Source organism: Pseudonaja textilis, chromosome Z (genome assembly GCF_049901715.1).
Source record: "Pseudonaja textilis isolate UNSWEBS1 chromosome Z, rPseTex1.2, whole genome shotgun sequence".
Classification (NCBI taxonomy): domain Eukaryota; kingdom Metazoa; phylum Chordata; class Lepidosauria; order Squamata; family Elapidae; genus Pseudonaja; species Pseudonaja textilis.
The window spans coordinates 120,700,873-120,721,559 of record NC_142008.1 but is presented as its reverse complement, the minus strand read 5'-3'; the positions used below and the strand labels follow the sequence as shown (position 1 = coordinate 120,721,559).

Here is a 20,687-nt window from a genome sequence, read left to right as displayed (position 1 = left end):
ACGGAACAACGGACCGGTCACTCGCTGCGACAACTGGGGCTCGTCCAGGATCCGCCTGCCTTTCGCTGTCTCAAAGGTGTGATCTCTGTCTAGAGGTGCATCTCCCTTCACTCCCATTCTTTACGCACCTGGGAAAGGCATCGCACAATCGTAAGTAATGGGCTCTCACTTTCCAAAGTTTCGTCAAGTCATAGGGACGAACTTTATACTATAGTGAAGAAGGCTAATTCATTTCAAAACTTAATGGCACCACTGTATATCCTCTTTCAAAAAAAATCCTGAGAAGGGAACACTTAACACTCTTCATGGCAGAAATTGGGGAAGTATCTACATGATATCCCCGAGCCCCGTCTGAAATATTAATATCTTGGCGGGCTGTCATGGCAGCATTATTCTGAAACTCTTTCTGCTTTCCTCTTGCCCTTCCCCGGAGGTGGCAACCCTGTACATACTAACATTGAATTTATTGATAACGCTACTGCTAAACAGGAATTACTCATGAAATTGGCCTTTTCTAATGCTAATCATGACTGTCAAAAGATTTTGCAACCTGTTGCTAACAAGCCAGGGGTTACTTTGGCTGAGTTTCTCCAGCTTTGTAGAATTGTTGGCACAACCTCTCATAAAATGGATGCAGCCGCAGCGGCTATTTCTTCTTCTTTACCTACCCCCGCTTCCTCTCCCGACGCTTTTGCTTTAACTCGTAATGGTAACTGTTTCAACTGTGGCAAGCCTGGACATTTTAAAAATCAGTGTCGGATGCCAGGAGGAGGAGGGGCACCATGCTGCCAAGCTAGGGGCCCTCCGCCTCCTGATTCTAAAAAACCAAAAACTATCTGTCCTCGCTGTCGTAAAGGCTTTCACTGGGCTTCGCAGTGTCGTAGTAACCCCCCTCTGCTCAGCCTTCGGGAAACTAACTATGGGGCCTCAGCTAGCCCCGCTACTGGTTGACCTCCCCACTACCACTTTCCCGAGAAGTGTTATCTCAAAGACCTTGTGTATGATGACCCTGGTGCTGTTGTAACGCTTCCTTTAACTGCAACTCTTTTAACACCCTTGCCTCCCCTCATTGCCTATTCTGCTCATTCCCAATTCCACTCTTACCATAGAAGGTATCGCTGCTCCTTACCTATATGACTCCTCTGCTCTCAATAACTTGGCTCTTGCTGCAATAGGGGATCGCTGTTTTTCTTTAAAAAATGGGACTGTGGTCGCCACGCTTATCTTAATGCCACTTACTGATCCGCCTTCCCTATTTGCATTACAGCAACCTGTGCATGCTTCTAAACCTACCCTGTCTGTTACCTTGAATGGTTACACTTTTTGATGGCCTGATTGACACCGGTGCTGATGTTTCTGTCATCTGCTCTGCTGAGTGGCCACCTACTTGGTCTCTTACCGAGGCTGCCTCAGTGCAAGGCGTAGGCGGAGCTCAAGCCACTAAGGTCAGCTCTAATTGGCTCTCTGCTTCTACTCCACATTCAACTATAACACCATACCTTAAGCCTTATGTTCTTCCCCTGCACTGCAATCTATGGGGACGTGATTTGCTTTCTCAGTTTCATGCCTATATTCAGCTACCCTAACACCTCTGTAAAATCTTTGCTTTCTTTCAATATGTCTATTGCACCACTAACTCTCACATTGAAAACATCTTTGCCTGTATGGACTGATCAATGGCCTCTTACCAAAGAAAAGTTAGAAGCATTGCACCTTCTTGTTCAGCAACAGCTTACGGAGGGGCATATTGAGCCATCTACAAGTCCTTACAACACTCCTGTTTTTGTTATCAAAAAGAAATCAGGCAAATGACGTTTATTACAAGATTTAAGGACTGTGAATATTATCTTGCAGCCCATGGGACCTCTGCAGTGTGGTTTGCCTAATCCTAACTTAATTCCTGTCGGATATGATCTTATCATTATAGATTTGAAGGATTGTTTTTTCTCCATACCTTTAGCACAAAAGGATAGAATCATTTTTGCCTTCACAGTACCCGAGCTCAACAACTCAAAGCCCATGGCTTGGTACCAGTGGAAGGTCCTTCCGCAAGGCATGTTAAATTCACCAACTATGTGTCAATTTTTTGTTAACGAGGCGTTACAGCCTTATAGGTCTCAATTTCCCACTTTTCTTGTTTATCATTATATGGATGACATCTTGATTGCTGCAGATGGGCCAAAAGGAACAGTTCAGAAAACCTTTCCAGTCCTTTTAACCACATTAGCAAAAGCAGGGTTACACATAGCACCTGAAAAAATCCAGTCTCATTACCCAATGCAGTATTTAGGTCACAAGGTATTAGCCTCCACGGCTTCTCCATCTATTCCCTCACTTACACTTCCTCAACCAACCACCTTGGTTCAGCTGCAACAATGCCTAGGGGTCATCAATTGGGCTAGACCTTATCTTGCATTGACCACACATATGCTGTCACCACTGTTTCAGGCACTAGTAGGATTAAAGCATCCAGCAGACAAAATTTATCTTTCAGAACAACACTTACACGCTTTGCACCAGGTAAATACAGCTTTAGCCACTAGATGGGTGGACCGTGCCCTCACTGATAGATCACCCTCCCTTGCCATTCTCTCTACCCAACAGCTATTAACTGCTATAGTGATTCAAATTTCAGATGAAAAACGCCTCCACATTTTGGAATGGTTACACCTACCACACACTCCCAAGACATCTATAACCACTAGAGCAGCTCAGATGGCTTCCCTAATAGAGAAGGGGTGAAAACGAACCAAAGCCTTGATGGGAATGGATGTTTTTACACTATATATCCCTTTTAAAATTGCTCAATGGGAACCTCTCCTGCAAACCTCCATGGTATTGCAGGATGCATTGGAAGATTGGTGTGGTCAAGTGTCATGCCATCTTCCCCCTGATACTCGGCTACAAGTTTTGCGAACAGTCCCTTTTGTTCTGAAGTCACCTTTTGTTCAGCAGCCCTTGAAAGAAGCCCTTACTGTGTTCACTGATGGCTCTAAAACTATTGGGGCCTGTGTGTGGTACATAGATGCTCAATGGAACAAACGCTTAACTGCCCCGCAGAAATCAGTACAACAGGCTGAATTGGCTGCTTTCTCATTGGCCTTGTCTCTTTTTCCACAGCAACCTTTAAATGTCATATCTGATAGTATGTATGTCACTCAAATGGCTGTTTGCATGTTTGATGCCTATATTTCCCCTGTTACCCCTCCCTCTCTCATGACACTTTTTTTACAGCTCCAAGCGCTACTGAAGGAAAGAAGTAAGCCCTTATTTGTGGCTCACATTAGAAGTCATCAACACTTGCCTGGATTTTTATCAGAAGGCAATCATATGGCCGATAAGGCCTGCAAAATCATGACATCCTCCCCTTTTCCTCAACCACTTTCGGCTGGGGAGAGTCATGACTATTTCCATCAAAATAAGAAGGCCCTGGTACAGCAATTCGGGATTACGTACCAGGAAGCCATAGCAATAATCCAACAATGTCCCACATGTAGTCTCCAGGCTAGAGGTATCCCTGAAGGTGTTAATCCCAGGGGTATCCAAGCTTGTGACACATGGCAGATGGACGTCACTCATTATCCTCCCTTTGCTCCCTGGAAATACATTCATGTGTCCGTAGACACTTATTCAGGGTTTATTATGGCAACATTGCAAAGAGGAGAGGCAACTAAAAATGTTATTAATCACTGTATTCGATCATTCGTAATGTTGGGATGTCCAAAAATTCTTAAAACAGATAATGGTCCTGCTTATGTCAGCTCTCCCTTTGCTGAGTTTTGTCATAAGTGGGCCATCACTCATAAATTCGGTATACCATTCAATAGCCAGGGTCAGGCTATTGTGGAAAGGGCAAACCAAACTCTGAAAAATGCCCTTGATCGGCAACGGGAAAAAGGGCTTAGGCCCCCGAACCTCCCGGCGTTACAAACATCTTGAACATTACACTCTATGCTCTTAACTTTCTTAACCTCACTGGCTCTCCCTCTTCTACGGCTGCTTCTCGCCATTTTACCAAGCCAGTGCCCCCCTCCTCTCACCCTCTTGTCTATTTCAGGCAACTCCCAGATCCTGCGTGGAAAGGCCCTGCACAGCTCATCACGTGGGGAAAAGGATACGCTGCAGTACAACTTCCTGACAAAGTGCTTTGGGTTCCTGTTCGTTGTGTCCGCCTCTACCATGGGCCACCCAATGGCCAAGACTCCTCTATCTCTCACCCTCTTGCTGACAATGATATTTCCAGTCTTTTCACTCTTTAATGCATCTCCGGGGGTTATCCTAGCCCCCTTCACAGCACAGTAACCTTTACTTATGAAGACAATTCTCTTCCTGCCTGCAATTATGCCTTTCAGCATAATGGCCGCCCTCTTCTGCCTGCTTCAGAAATCACTCTCTCATATTATTATTTCCCTTGCTTCATTTCTCTGACTATACAGGTAACTTCGCAAACAATTGGCTCCTATTCTTGTTTAGGCTTTTCTTTTAATCATACTTACCTCAATCATACTGTTCTCTTATTGTCTACCCCCTCTTCTGCTTTTCCTCCCCTATCCCCACCGCTTCTATCCTGGCTACAGCTGCTTGACTCCAACGTCTCTCCTCTTTCGGAACGTCTGGAGAGACACCTTCACTGCTGCACTCCACCCTGCGATTCCGCTGCCTGCCTTTGGAGATCCACTCTTCCATCTTATTGGCCAGGCCGTTATAAGCCACCCTCGGACCGCAGACATCGCCTCATCCTCGATGGCACTTCTCACAAAACAATCACACTCATCCGGACGCATCGCCTCAGATACCCTGCAGTTCCGGGTCTCAGCTCCATTTCCAACGCCATGGAATGTGTCCAACGCTCTCCGGTAAAAAAGAAGGGAACTATTTGGAGGTGGTTTCGAAATGACACTCTGTTGACAGATGACACCCAATATTCCATCACTTATTATTTTCGTGCTACAACCCTGGCCCTTCACCATGTGCGATTGGCTGACTATGGACATTACCAGTGTGAAATTACAAAAATGGTCAATGGATTTGCCACTTCCTCCCGATTGACTCTCACTTTGTATCAACAGCACGCTCCACACATCACCCATCATGTCCGTTGATCCCCTCGAGCAGTCTCCACGAATGCACATCAGCCACATACCTATACCTGGACTATCCTGGACTTTCAAGGACAAGTTCTTAATAGCACCACCAATTACACTCAGTGGCCATGGTTTCCCCCATTATCCATGGACTTTGCTGAAATGGGTACTGGGGTCGAGAAATTTGCTGACAAAAAACTGCAAGCTGATAAATGGGACAAACAGGGCTCTTGCTCTCCAGCTCCTGCTCATAACTTTCCTTTGTACTTTTTTCCTGCTCACAGTACCGGCGAATCCCACGCTGCTTGTGGTGGTCCAATCGATAGGTATTGTAAAAAATGGAACTGTGTGTCCACTGGCCACATTCGGTGGTCACCCCCTACCAAAGGAGATTATATCAACATTACCCGCACTCGTGGGCACCTTCCCTGCTCTTTGTGGCCATGTTGTGGCCAAAGACTGAACCTGCTCACCATTACCTTTACCGAAAAAGGGAAGACATTGACTCAACAACAATGGATGTCAGGGTTTACATGGGGGGGACGCCAATGGGATGGTCAAAAGGATGAAGGCAACATTTTCACTATTCGTTTAACAATGTCTTTGCCCACGTATGACATAGGTCCAAATCAAAATTTGAAGTCTGCCTTTTTACAAAAATCTGACACTCAGGCCAATCCATTAATTCAATTGGTTAATTCTTCTTTTGCATTGTTAAAAGCCACCCTTAATGACTCCTCCAAAACGGACCAATGCTGGCTCTGCCTATCTGACCTGCCACCCTTTTATGATGCAGTAGCCTCAGATGAACCCATTCGCAATTCCACCTCAAATAACAGATGCCGATGGAATACTTCTTCCATCACGGTTACTGACATAGTAGGTCAGGGATGCTGTTTGGGAAATATCCCTGCTAATTATTCCAAGTATTGTCATAATGTTTCATTAGGTCATCATTGCCAAGTCTATTTGACCAAAGAACGGTTAGCCATCACATCCTTTACCGGGCATGGTGGATATAACCCATTATATACCTCTTCTGGAGACGACATAACTGCTCGCCTCCAGGGTCAGTATTTCATTCCGGGTAACAACTCTGTTTGGGCATGCTCCACGGGAGCCACAGCCTGTGCTCATGGGGACGTTCTCATTGCTCAAAAATCCTTTTGCATACAAGTAAAATTGCTCCCCAAGGTAACTTATTACCCAGGGCCGGAGCTTGTTAATGTGTTAGAACCCCCAAAATTTCCACTTCGTCAAAAAAGAGAAATTGTCACAGCTCTCACATTGTCTGTGTTGTTGGGCCTTGGTGCTGCTGGCGCAGCACTGGGGTCACAGCTCTGGCTGTTGGTCATCAACAAGTAGCAACACTCAGTTTACAAATAGATGAGGATCTCAAACGTATTGAGACCTCGATCTCTGCACTCCAGGCCTCGCTCACTTCTCTGGCTGAGGTCGCCTTGCAGAATAGAAGAGGTCTTGATCTGCTATTTTTAAACAAAGGGGGATTATGTGTATCCTTAAAAGAAGAATGCTGTTTTTATGCTGATCACTCAGGTATTGTTAAAGATTCAATGGCTGAATTACGCAAACGATTGAAGGATAGAGAAAATGAGCGACAGCAGAATCAAGCATGGTATCAAGGCATGTTCAATTATTCTCCATGGTTAACTACCTTGTTGTCTGCTGTAGCCGGTCCTCTGATATTGCTATGCCTTGCCTGTTTAATAGGTCCATGTGTTATGGGACGATTGCTAAAATTCTTACAAGGTCGCTTACAAGCACTTGATAGTGAAATCAGTAATACTCAAAAAATGGTCAGTTTTCTCACATCTGTTATTGTATCCAAGGATTCTGTTAAACAGCCTCTGCTGGAATGGTCTTCTGACGAAGAGTCAGAGAATGAAATAGATACAAATGCCTCCTATGCTCCCAAAGGAGCCTTATTGGATATGAGTGATGAAGAGTCAGAAGGTGAGTGTTCCTCCTCGTACGAACTGGTGCAGCAGGGTCTCAACAAACCGAAGGGTTTGTTGCCACCCTTTGAATCCATTTCAGAGGAAAAAGGATTTTACCTGGAGATGGCATCACAAAAATAATAAAAAAGGAGGAATTGTAGCTATTCCACCATTAAGCAGACATTGTCAAACACGGATACAGGGATGTTTGCACGTATCTAATGACCTTGTTTTAGCCAACTGCAAAATGTTTCAATATGATCACGAAACACTGACTGTTGTTACTTTCCATCCCAGGACACGTTAGCTCAGTATGATAAGCATAATTGCAAGCTTGCAAACTATCACATACTTTGTTCTTTGTTCTTTGTTTATGATCTTCTTCCATAAAAGGTAAAACTCTGCTACCCCCTGTGTGCTCCCCCCACCCGCTTGAAAGAGGATAACAAATGAGGTTTGTGCAAAGCACTCGGGGCTGCTCCTGCTGCTGCTGCTGCTGCTGCCTGGGTCAATCCATCTTCCCCGGGTGTGATGTGCTCCCTCCTATGAAAACAATCAGATGTCTGGTGTCTGTTATTGGTATTCACCCTTGCGAGGGTCCCTCTAAACTTCTTCCCTGCGGGGAATTCCATAGGCAGCGAAAGAACTCAGACGGAACAACGGACCGGTCGCTCACTGCGACATTCAATCTTTCCTTAATATACTAAAAGAGGTCTAAAAATGAGAACTTAAGTCACAGTGAGCAATATAAAGGAAGGGAGGCCTTGCCTACCATTTTCCCCCAATATGCCAAAGCAACTTTGCATAAATTCTTGTTCAGTCTTGAGAAATGAGATGCTACAATTTAAAAAGTTTGATAATCTTGTGGGTTGATTTGAATTAATAAACAAATACCACCTTGTTAGAAATTAAAAATTTATTTTATTCATTTTATTTATTAAGTCTTTTTGCTGCCCACTTCATATTGAGGTGACTGTGGGGAGCGTACAAACATTAATTTCTACATTCTCTAACCGTGGATCTCATGTTTCATGCCTTCATTATGCATTTTCTGTTATATTTATTATTCAGAATCATTGCCTGATGATCTTCCATAATCATAGACCTCCATTCCCCACTTCTGTTATTTTAGTTGGGAAAAAACTTCCAGAGGAATAGCCACATTCACCAATATTAACACTATATGTGAACCAAACCCAGATTTCTTATTGTATTCACTACTCATTTTCTTTTATATTCAGGATTATTCAAAATCATTGCCTGATGATATTCCATAATCACAGATCTCCATTCCCCACTTCTGCTACCAGTTCTAGAGAACTGGTGGTAGAAATTTGGAGTAGTTTGGAGAACTGGCAAATACAACATCTGACTGGCCCCATCATCTATTCTCTGCTTCCTGAGTCCAGGTGATTGGCTGGGTCTTCTTTTGTTTGGAAACAATTTTATTGGTTTTTTAAAAACAAGCAAAACAAACAGAACATAAAAACATCAGCTCTCTTCCATACATATATACAAGCAGTGTGTCGGTTGGTTCATCAGCTTTGTACATTCATTTCGTAGTCTCAATTACAGTTACATTACATAATAACTCGTTTTATCAATCCAAACTTATATATCCTAGTATCACTATTAGAGAATCATTTGACTATGATTTTATTCATTCATACTTTATGAGATAACTATAGTTTAGGTAGTTTATTCTATAACGGATCATATAATCATACCAAATCAATCCTAAAAACACTTTATAGATATGATATCGAATAACAAAAGAAAAAAAACAACAACAAAGATATCTTTTCATATATTCCTTGTTATCTAACATTCTAAATATTCTATTATTGTATTTTATCATCCAACCATTGATAGAAAAGGTCCCAAATTTTATAGAATTGTTTATCCTCTTGCTCTCTGATTTCAAATGTCAATCTATTCATCTCAGCACATTCCAATATTTTCTTAATAATTTCTTCCTGCGATGGTATTTTCTCATTTTTCCAATTTTTAGCAAATACAATCCTAGCTGCTGTTAATACATTTACAATCAGGTATTTCAAGTCTTTACTGTATGTATCTGGTAAGATTCCCAATAAAAAAAAACTCCGGTTTCAAATCTATGTGTTTCTTTGTCATTTTTTTCCAACCACATGCGGATTTTAGTCCAATATTTTCTAGCGTCCTCACAAGTCCACCATATATGGTAATATGAGCCAGGTATCTGATGACATTTCCAGCATTTTTCAGATTTATTCTTGAACATTCTTGCTATTCTTGTCGGGGTAAAGTGCCACCTGTAAAACATCTTATACAGGTTTTTTGTCATTTTATAATTTTGCGACCACAGTTTTTGCCATTTCTCTAAATCAATCCCATATCCAAAATTCTTCCCCCAAGCAATCATGGTTTCTTTAACTTGTTCTTCCTCTAATTTAATTCCCAGTAAATAACCATATAATTTTTAATCACCTTTTCATCAGTACCTGTCAAAATCTTATCTAGATCAGTCAGTTTATCATAAAATCCCTCTGTTTTAGAATCTTCATCATAACCTTGAGTGTATTTGCGCATATGAAAACCAATTCATCTTTATACCTTGCGGCTTTGCTCCGCATTAGGAGGGCTTCTCATTGAGTCCAATGCATCAAGAAAGAGACCAAGCCGGTTCAGTCTTGGATGAGCAGCCCCGAACACGCGCTCAGGGAAGCTCTTTTATTGAACACACATTGTTAAACTTCACAAAAGAGAAAGTTCAGTCTACTTTACATGTTAAAAGAGTGGGGGGGGTCTCAGTGGATACATTGTAGCGCCCAATCACAGTGCTTAAGGGATACAAAGTAACTAATCCGTGCCTGCAGTCCAGCCAGTAGCCCAAGGTGGGCAGCATCCTTTTGTTCCTGATACCTGCTTTCAGCCTACGTGAGGTCTTGCAGGTATCGAAACTCCTTTGCCTACGTGAGGCTTGGCATATATCAAAACTCCTTTGCCTACGTGAGGCTTTGGCATATGCCCAGACTGTTAGATGTGGATTCGCTGCTGCATCTCCTCTGTTTTAGTTTTACGCAGAGGGATTTCTTCTGGTTCCTCGCTATAGCCCATACAGAAGCCCGTGCGCATGTTCTCATCGGGGTCCTCTGAGGGTATAGCTTTGTACAGAAATTCTTTTTCCCAGAGGGCATTGACCTGTGCAATGGCACATTTTTCTGCTAGCAGTGACAGACTATTGGAGATGGGGCGAACAAAGATTGGTAATATACATGGAAGAATGACACACCCAGCAGCAATAATACCTATGAGCGCTACTATAGCTTGTAATCCTGGCAGTTTTGGGAGCCAGGAGCCAAAGATATTTTTGAGGTCCATACCTCGCCATACTTGATCCGGATTGTAGGTTAATTGTCGCATCTCAGTAGTTAACTGCGCTACGACTTTGTCAACCTTGTCAATTTGAAGACAGCAATTTGTGAGATTAAACCTTCCACATACCCCCCCTTCCTTGGCTAATAAATAATCCAAAGCCAGCGATTTTGGTAGACAGCTGTGCGTAATTTGTCTGTAGCAGTTGCAAGAGTGTTTAGAGCCTTATCTATTCGTTGACCTGCTAAATCTAAGACAGCTTGCAAACGAATGATTCTATTAAGCATATATATGGGGGTCCTGTACCCATAAGACCCGTCTTGAGCCCAAGTAGCCATGCCATAGGTGTAGACGATTCTTTCTGAGGTCCAGGTGTCCCCTGTGTATTCTGATTGGCAGAGGAAGCCTTCAAAAGCATTGTCGGCTTCCCTTTTTTTGCGAGACAACATGTCATAAACAGGGATGCCTAGTTCCTGCTTCACTGAGATTGGAAGGAGGAAGAAGGAAGGTCTTATCCATCCCAATACACATGACCCTTGCCAATCTGCTGGGAGGGATGGGTAGGCTAGGTTGCCGCAGATCCAATACATGTCATTGGGTGCAGTCCAGTTCTGGGAGGATGAAGTGTCCCTGAGATAAGGGAGGAGGGTTGTGTTGAATTTTGTGGGTGTGGTAGTAGCATTATCAGGTGCTGTCCAATTCCAGTAGGAGATGTCCCACATACCTAAACAAAGAAGATGTCCTACCGGAATGGACCCGTTTCGGGAGAAGCAGTTTCTACCGATTAGATTGGTAGTAATTGTCCAGATAAGGGGGTCGGGGGCAGTTCTGGCTGTTATGTTTCCTATAGAAGACATGTTGTTGAACAGTGATGGCGAGGCTTCTAAGGCTTGCCATGGCCACTGTTCTCCTGTGGTGGTTCCCCTGCAGACAAAGCAATTGGTTATTGCAAGTTGTTTTGCAATTTTTTTCTGCCATGTCCATGAATAGGTTTTTTGCTATTATGCTGGTATCAGGGCTTTATCTAACTTTCTTAAATTATTATACACCGACCAGCCTAATGATGTTTCCTTACCCTCATATATCACTTCTGTTTTTATAGTAATGTAGGTGTTTGGGTCTGCTCCTATGCCATCGATCCCTATACCATAGGTATCCATGGCGGGGTGTTGTCTGGAGATAGTGATCTCTACCTTGTTGTCCTTGGTAGACCCTGATACTTGTTTAAAATGTGACAGATGATTGCAGCCTGAGTACCCTCCCCCAGTGTAATCACAGTCACAAGACCAACCTGAGCATTCAATGGAGCCCCCACAAGGGATCCAATGATTAGGGTTTCCTACGGCCCAATTGATGGGCATGGGACACAAATACTTATGATCATGAGCATATTTGGTTTTCCAATCATCTGACCCACAAGGATATCCCCCTGGTTTGGAACAAGCAATGCAAACATCAAAAGTTAAGACAATTGGGTCAGTACCATCCTTAAGCACAGTGGTGTGATTTAGGTAGTAAAGTTTTCCCTCCCCTTCAGGATCGGCTCTGCCAGAGGCTTTTGGAAGTCCAGCCCACAAAGTAACATTGAGGCGAACAGCCGTCTTGGGGTCATAGCAAATAGTTTTTGAGTTCATTTTGCATAACTGAAACATAGTCCCGTTATTCTGGCAAGTTTTCCCAGTAGAAAGGCATCTCTGTGGTTGCTGGGTATGGTAAATGAGAGTCAGTCGAGTGAAGCCTGCTTGTGTGGTTTTGGTCAAGCAGGGGGTGCAGTCATCTGGTTTGGTGGGTTTTTGTGATCTTTTAATCCTATGCAGCAAAGTGGGGTTCTGAATATGAGTGTCAGGCTGATTCACAAATTGTCTGTGATGATGATGAGGTGAGCGAGGTCTGAGGATTGTCCAGGAGCTGTAGGTGTTGCGCGTAGAATCATGGAGGCGTCGACCTGAACAATAGTAGGTGGTTGCAGTAGGATGGGATATGAGGAGTGTAGCTCGAGGGGGTTGTTCAAAGGTGTTGACCCGGAAAGAAGCATTGCTGGAGATGTAGGACCATGGCTGAGGAAGCGTTGACCATCTGAGATAAGGGGGGAAAATGTCCCAGGATGCAGTGCAGGTCAGAAGGAGCGGGGTGTCTGGCGTGAAGTATGTTACTCTGGATGGAATGGAAACTTTGGAGGTGTGTGCAGCAAGGAGGAAGAGGAGGAGGAGGAGGGTCAGTGAAGCAGCAGGGCAGATCATGTTGATATGTCTGCAGCTGGTGGTTTTGCTACCTTGGGGTGGTATGGTCTGACGTGCCGTCCAGGAACCCACAGGACACGATCTGGAAGCTGGATAGCTGCATAGCCGCGACCGCAGGTGAGGAGATCAGCAGGACCTTTCCAAGCAGGGTCTGGCAGTTGGCGGTAGTATACCTGTGGTTTGGGAGAATCCGGAGAGGGGGGGAGGAAAAGTGTCACTCCGCTGCTGTCGTAGCAGGGGTGCCAGAGAGATTGAGGAAATTAAGTGTATAAAGGCAAAGATTAAGGGTGTTTTGCATCGCCGGGAGGCCATGGGTTTTTTTCCCTTTGGTCAGATGTCGTTCTAGCGCTGTCTTTAAAGTTAAATTGGCTCTCTCTGCCAAGGCTTGTCCCTGGCTGTTGTAAGGGATCCCAAATTTGTGGGTGACCTGCCACTTAGAGCAAAATTCTGACATAGCCGCACTAGTGTATGCAGGACCATTGTCTGTTTTTATTTCGTTTGGGCGTCCCAACGATGCAAAGGTGCGAATGCAGTGGTTAATGACATGTTTAGAGGCTTCTCCTCTCTGCGGGGTTGCCATTATGAACCCTGAATAAGTATCAATTGTGACATGCAGGTACTTCCAGGGGGCAAATGGAGGAAACTGAGTAATGTCCATTTGCCATATTTCACAGGCTTTCAACCCACAGGGATTTACTCTTAAGGGGATGGAATTGGCTTGCTGACTGCAGGTGGGGCATTGCTGTCTGATGGCTGAGGCTTTGGCATTTTGATGAAAGTAAGAATGGCTTTCCCAAGGAGTTAGGGTGTGCGTGGTCATAATAACCTGCAGCCGCTTGATCAGCCATGTCATTGCCTTCCTGAAGAATTCCTGGGAAAGGCTGGTGGCTGCGAATGTGGGCTACAAAGAGAGGGTGTTGTCGTTGCGCAACAAGCTGTTGCAGTGTAACAAAAAGAGAGAGAAGGTTCTTGTCAATAGCGGGAGAGAGGTAAGAGTCGTGGATGGTAGAGACTATTTGGGTAACATACAGGCTGTCCAAGATCAAGTTGAGGGGTTCGCTGAACTTTTGGAGGACTAGTATGGTTGCAGAAAGCTCAGCCCTTTGTGGTGAAGTCTGCACAGGGGTGATTTTGGTGTGCCATGCTCCATTCTTTTGCCAAGCGCATGCCCCTCGTTCCCTGATTCCATCAGCAAATATAGTCAGGGCACTGACCCAAGGTTGTTTGCTGATGGGAGAGGAGAAGGAGATGGGTATGGTTCGAATGATCTGAAAACGTGGGTCAGCGGGTGGGTGGCAGGAGACTAGCCCAGGCCAGTCGGATAAGGCCAACTGAAGCTCCTGGGAGTTTTGGAATAGAGGTTCCCAAATTTGCAGCGAGAAGGGGATAAAAAGTGTCGAGACATCTATCCCCATTAGTGCTTTTGTGCGTCTCCTGCCCTTTACGATTAATTGAGCCAATTGAGCTGGTTTGGAAGTGATGGAGCATCGGGGCGTGTGGGAGAGATGGATCCACTCTAAGATGTGGAGCTTTTGGTCCTTTTGGGTCACTGCCGCGGTCATGAGCCTTGGGGTGGCTAGAATGACCATATCTAGAGGAGTAGTGGCAGCGGCCCTATCCACCCATATTCTACGTATGTTCTCTTCTATATGGGTCAGCGCTTGAAGCTGAGGTTGCTGCAAGGATATTTTGTCAGCGGGCCCTTTTCCCCAAGTAAGGGCTTCGAACAGCAGAGAAAGAGTGTCAGTGGTAGTGGCAGGAAAGGTCGGGCCCAATTAATGGTGCCCAGATATTGTTGAAGCTGAACAAGGGTAGGTTGAGGAGGCAGAGAGAGTGAGGGGAGTGAAGGATAGGCAGTAGTTGAGAGCATTTTATAGCCTAGATATGCATAGGGAGTCAGCACTTGTACCTTTTCAGGCGCTATGTGCAAGCCTCCCTTCGCGAGGATGGCTTTCAGGAAAGAGAACGAAGCAAACACTGTATCTGGGGGTCCAGGAGCAGCAACAAGGATGTCATCCATGTAATGATACACCAGAAATTGTGGATAGGCAGAACAATAGGGTAACAGGACCTTATTTACATAGTGCTGACACATGGTGGGGCTGTTGAGCATGCCCTGAGGTAGGACTTTCCATTGAAAGCGAGAGGAGGGAGAGGAGTTATTCAAGCGAGGCAGAGTAAATGCGAACAAGGCGCGGTCAAGTTCATGCAGTGGGATAGAAAAAAAACAATCCTTTAGGTCAACAACCATGAGATCAAATTTTTCAGGGATGATATTGGGATTTGGCAGACCACATTGTAATGCCCCCATTGGTTTTATAATCATGTTCAAGGCCCTCAAATCCTGTAAGAGCCTACATTTCCCTGATTTTTTCTTTACAACAAAAATGGGAGTGTTGTATGGGCTGACAGATGGTTCAACATGCCCTTTGACAATTTGGTCCTGGACAAGTGATTGCAAGGCTTTTAATTTGTCTATAGTGAGGGGCCACTGATCCACCAAAACAGGCTCTGTGGTTTTTAGTTGCAGCCGCAGTGGGGTTTCAGTGGAGGATGCCATTAGTCTATGATGAGTTTTGCATTAAGTTGAGACATGAGATCACGGCCCCACAGGTTAGTGTGTAGTGGAAGCACCAAGGGTTGGAGGTAGGCAGTGCGAGAGATGTCAGATGAACTCAACGGTAGCCAGTGTTTGCTACGGTGGGTGTGCTGAACTCCTCCCACTCCCCGAACGGCCGGGGCAGTTTCCAGGGGCCAATCGTCCGCCACTCAGCCGCTCGGATGACACTAACGCCAGCTCCAGTATCTAAGAGACCCGAAAAGACCTTATCATTGATTGTGAATTGTAATACAGGCCTGGCTCGTTCCATAGACTGATGGACAGCGAATGCCCAGGCATCTTCAGTTTTAACAGGTACTGGAACAGCAGTTGCCACTAGTTCTCCCTTGCTAAATTTTGTGGGAGTATTTCCAATTACCGCTATGGCAACTGAGGAAAAGTCATCGGAATCTCTCAGAAATGGAGATGCAATAATTCCTTTTGCCACGAGGTCCCGGATGGGATAAATTATGAGGGGCGTCATGGCAGGAGGGATGGTTTTCAGACACGTGGGGAGAAAGTACACAGTGCCTGGGATGTCAATTTCCATATCTTCAGAAGCAACTAATTGGAAAGATATGGTGTCAGCCTTTGGAGTGGGGCTGGCTGACTGCTCCCCCTCTAGTTTCCCTGCGGTTGGGGGTGCTGCTGCGACACTGGCTTGCCCAGTGGTACCCTTTTTTGCACCTTGGGCAAATTGTTTTTGGCTTGTTGTTGTTTTGTGGATTGTCCCTAGCCCTACATTGTGCTTTGAAGTGGCCTGGTTTCCCACAATTGAAGCAATTCCCAGCTGGCCTGTTTTGAGAATTTGCTTGCTGCAGGGCCATTGCCAGGTGTTCCATATTGTAGGAAACAGTCCCCATGATTCTGCAAGCCTTTAGATAGTCCGAGAGGGAAGCCCCCCCTCGGGCAGCCAGAGGCTGCAGAATCCTTTTGCAATCCTCATTTGCATTCTCAAAGGCTAATTTCAACAGAAGCTCTCTGTGGGCCTCTCCATTTGAAATTTGCCTCTGGACAGCCTTTTGGAGGAAAAAAGGAGGTGCTGATGGTGTTAATGAGACCTCTGACATACGGTGCCTGAATGCCATACATGGCCACAGCTTGTTTTAAATCTCTAATTAATTTCATGGATAAGGGTTCAAGCCTAGGCACCATATTCCCAGCTCCATCCCACACATATTCTATGGGGCAGAGGGAGAGCTCCTCTAGGGTAAGAGAGCCCTCCTTGCGCCCCTGTGCCATGGCTTGTGCAACTGCTCCCATGAGTGTCTGATCCCCCGCAGGATTTAATTTAGGAGGAACCGAGGGTTCAGGAGCTGTGGGGGAAGAGGCTTCCAGTGGGAGAGCATCTTTGGTTTTGGTCTCAGCAGCATAGGGAGGGGGACCTCCCGCAGGGGGTGTGTGTGCCAGCATTAGTCAGCGCTGAGCTGTGAACTTTTAAACATTCCATAATTATCTGCCATGTGGTTAAAATCTTTGGCGGAGCCCTGGGAGTATCATGAAAAAAGTCACCCAAACGTTGCCATGTGGAGACTTTTAAGGACCCCTTTTCTGGATAAACTGGACACTGCATGTGGATGTACTTTAAAAGGGCTATGAGGTCCTTTTTAGTTGGAGCCGGGAGCGTTTTGCCCTGACTCCTAAGAATCAAAATTGAGCTCTTCATTAATTCCCTTAATTCTTGCAGATGCACCATCTGCGCTTTAGAAAATTTCCTGCCCATACTCACCTGAAGGGAGGATTTTCTCCTGGGGAGGGATCCGTGACACTAGACGGCGTCCCTGGGTTGCAACTGGCTCGTCCGGCCGGGTGAGATGGGAGGTCGAAGGCGGGCAGGTCTGCTTCTTTTCAGCAGATCACGTCGGGGTCACCAGATGCGGCTTTGCTCCACATTAGGAGGGCTTCTCATTGAGTCCAATGCATCAAGAAAGAGACCAAGCCGGTTCAGTCTTGGATGAGCAGCCCCGAACACGTGCTCAGGGGAGCTCTTTTATTGAACACACATTGTTAAACGTCACAAAAGAGAAAGTTCAGTCTACTTTACATGTTAAAAGAGTGGGGGGTCTCAGTGGATACATTGTAGCACCCAATCACAGTGCTTAAGGGATACAAAGTAACCAATCCATGCCTGCAGTCCAGCCAGTAGCCCAAGGTGGGCAGCATCCTTTTGTTCCTGATACCTGCTTTCAGCCTACGTGAGGTCTTGCAGGTATCGAAACTCCTTTGCCTACATGGGGCTTGGCATATATCCAAACTCCTTTGCCTACGTGAGGCTTTGGCATATGCCCAGGCTGTTAGATGTGGATTCGCTGCTGCAATACCTTGTTCCTCTAGATTTTGCATCGATTTAAGTTCACCCTTTTCATCCAATATTTCCCCATATCTAATTGTTTGTTCCTTCTTATAAATTATAGGATAGGAAAATGCTTCAATAGTCGATAACCAAACTGGAATTTTCAAATAACATTGTCTTTTAATCTTCTCCCAATTTAACCACAAAGACTCCTGTATATAATGTCTTCTAAAATAACCCTGTGTTCCCTTATACCATAAAAAGGAATGCCAACCCAACAGCAAATCATGACCTTCTAGTGTCAACAATCTGGTCTTTCTCAATGTTATCCCCACCAAGTCATGCCATGCCCACCAAGCCATGCCCACAGAACCAGTAGTAAAATTTTTTGAATCCCACCACTGGTCAGCATGTGCAAATTCTTCTTCTTGTGCCATATCCATCATTGGACATTGGTGATCCTATTTTTATCAACAACTACACAAAAAGATGCTGTTGAGTTTTGTCCAAACCAATCCCTTAAATTTTAAAGCCACAATGTTCTTCTTCTGCCTGGACTTCATTTGCCTTCAATCTTTCTTTGGAGGATTAAGAGAAGTCTGCCATATTTTACCAGGTGTCACATCACATGTCCAAAATATTTTTTATAGTTTTGATGATTTCCCTTGGCTTTCCTGGGCAACTTATCACTTCCTCATTTCTGATTTAGTGTGAATAGGTGGTGAATAAAGAAATACATGTGTGAATAGGTGGCAATAAATAAATAACTGTCTACTACATATATGACCTACTAATAAAACATACTTAGATGCAAGAAACAATTCGCAGAGAGTAGGTGTATGTTCTTCTTCAATCAGTTGTTTCCATCCCTGATCACATCATCCTCTATGCATTCTCAAGCCTCTTTGTAAGGCTAGCTCAGTGGGTGATTATTACACCTGAAGGCAGCATATACTATAGTTTAATGATACATTTAAGGCATTCTGTTTTTCTAGTTAGGATAAAACTTCAAGAGGAATAGCTATATTCACCAATAGACTCCATATGTGAATCAAACCCAAATCTCTTCTTGTATTGTATTGCATATGATCCACCCAAAGTGCCTACTAATAAAACATACTTAGATGCAAGAAACAATTAACAAAGGATAGCTGTGTGTTTTGCTTCAGAAGATGGCAAGACCTTTGAGGATGCCTTAAATGAAACTCTCATGCCTCCTTTGTCACATATTGTGCAACCAGATGTGTTTTGTAAATTGACAACAAAGAGAGGTGGGCAATTGTCTTTTTCCATTGTTCTTCACTAGCAACCATTTTTTCAGGGATTCTGCCTTTGATTTCAATCACATGTTTCCATCCCTGACTACCCCATGCTCAATGCATTCTCAAGTCCCTTTGTAAGACCATCTCAGTGGGCAATTATTACATCTGAAGGCAGTGCATGCTATAGCTTAATGATGAATTCTAAGACATCTAAACTGAACATCTAACTTAGAGTCATATCAATAGCAAATCATCTCAATTTTTTGCAAAACGGATCCTTTGTCTCAGTTCAGCCTTCAAAGCATCTTGCACTTGTCTGTTCCTCAAACAGTATATGATAGGGACAAGAAAAGGACTTATAACTATATTCAGAAGAGCCACCATTTTGTTGTAATCCAATCCGCTGGTGCTTTTTGGCTTGATGTACATGGAAAGGCAACTGCTGTAAGTGATAGTGACAATGGTAAAGTGAGAAGCACAAGTGGAGAAGGCCTTCTTCTTCCCTGTGGTTGATGGAATGCACAGAATGGTGGAAATGAGTTTGACATAAGACACAATGTTGACACTTAAGGTCCCAAGCAGAGAGAATATGGCAATTACAAAATGAATCATTTCTAGGGAGCTGGTATCAGCACAGGCCAGTTTCATTAGGGGTCCATTGTCACAAAAAAAAAAAAAAGATTCATGACATTAGGACCACAAAATGGCATTAGAAATAAAGGAATGCATGCAACTAGAATTAGTGATAATCCCCCAGCCAAGCAACAAAATACCAATAATGAGCAGATTTGAGTATTCATGATGGTTGGGTAGTGAAGAGGGTTACAGAAGGCTATGTATCAATCAACAGACATTGTAGCTGTTAGGAGGAACTCAGTGGTACCAAGGACCAAATAAAGAAATATCTGTATGAAGCAACCAGCTAAAGAGATGCTCTTACTACCAGTAGCTATGTTGACCAGTGCTTTGGGAATTACAGTACTCATAAACCCAATATTTACCCATGCCAAATATCGGAAGAAGAAATACATTGGGCTAGAGAGTTGAACATTCACCTGTGTGATAATAATAATCACTGTGTTTCCTATTAGAGTTGAAAAATAAATTCCAAACAGGAGGAGAAAAAGGGTAACTTCAAGGGGAAAGTTGTCAGTCAGCCCTAACAATATGAATTCCTATACTGTGATCTCATTTGTCATCAGCTTATTCCTAAAACAGAGTGAACATATTAATTTCCAATCTCCCTTCTTCTTTTGATTACATGTTTCAAATGGGCATCATTTTATCAGTTTCCATTTTTGTTAAAATCAAAGAGAAATTAAAACCTGATGGTTTGAATCAGAGCAAGATTTTTTTGATATGTTATTCTAAGTTTTTCTTCCTTGTAGACTAATTCTGGATGTGGCTAATCCAAGTGTAGTTAGATGGGATCCCTCCATGTTTCAAAAACAATTAATCCTTGTGGACATGCAAATATCTTTTTCTGGATTCCTATTGTTTGGTTATGTCACCTTTGCTCAGTATTTGCCAGATTGTTCTTCTGAGATGGGTCCAAAATCTCTTTCAATATCTTTACCTAAAACCAATGCAAACAAACAAATATGAACATATCCAATGTGAACAGTCAAAGATGATTGGGGGAATAGGAGGGCTGAAGGCTAAAACATGTGAAGTACAGTTGCAGGAATTGGGTATATCTAGTCTAATGCAAAGAAGGAGTAGGGGTGACATGATAGCAGTGTTCCCATATTTGAGTGGCTGCCACAAAAATGGGGATCAACCCAAAAGAAGGTGGAGCCTCCTCGCTGATGGACCACAGATCATGACTCTCTGCAGCTATGGTTCGTGCTCTTTCATTGGAGAGCCCCGATCATTACGATTAGGGGCTGAAGCT

At 44.1% G+C, this 20,687-nt stretch overlaps 1 protein-coding gene and 1 pseudogene across 1 annotated transcript in view; one reads left to right on the top strand and one right to left on the bottom strand.

The window, feature by feature from the left end:
- LOC113449842 (olfactory receptor 6M1-like) overlaps positions 1 to 16,971 on the top strand; it is a 52,489-nt gene extending 35,518 nt beyond the window's left edge. The window contains exons 3-4 of the mRNA XM_087917279.1: positions 4,578 to 4,856; positions 16,926 to 16,971. Of these exons, the coding sequence (XP_087773405.1) occupies positions 4,578 to 4,856; positions 16,926 to 16,971 (325 nt within the window). The remainder of the gene's footprint in view (positions 1 to 4,577; positions 4,857 to 16,925) is intronic.
- Positions 16,972 to 19,048: 2,077 nt separating this feature from the next.
- On the bottom strand, positions 19,049 to 19,992 carry LOC113449843 (olfactory receptor 6E1-like; annotated as a pseudogene).
- Between the last annotated feature and the right edge of the window lie 695 nt (positions 19,993 to 20,687).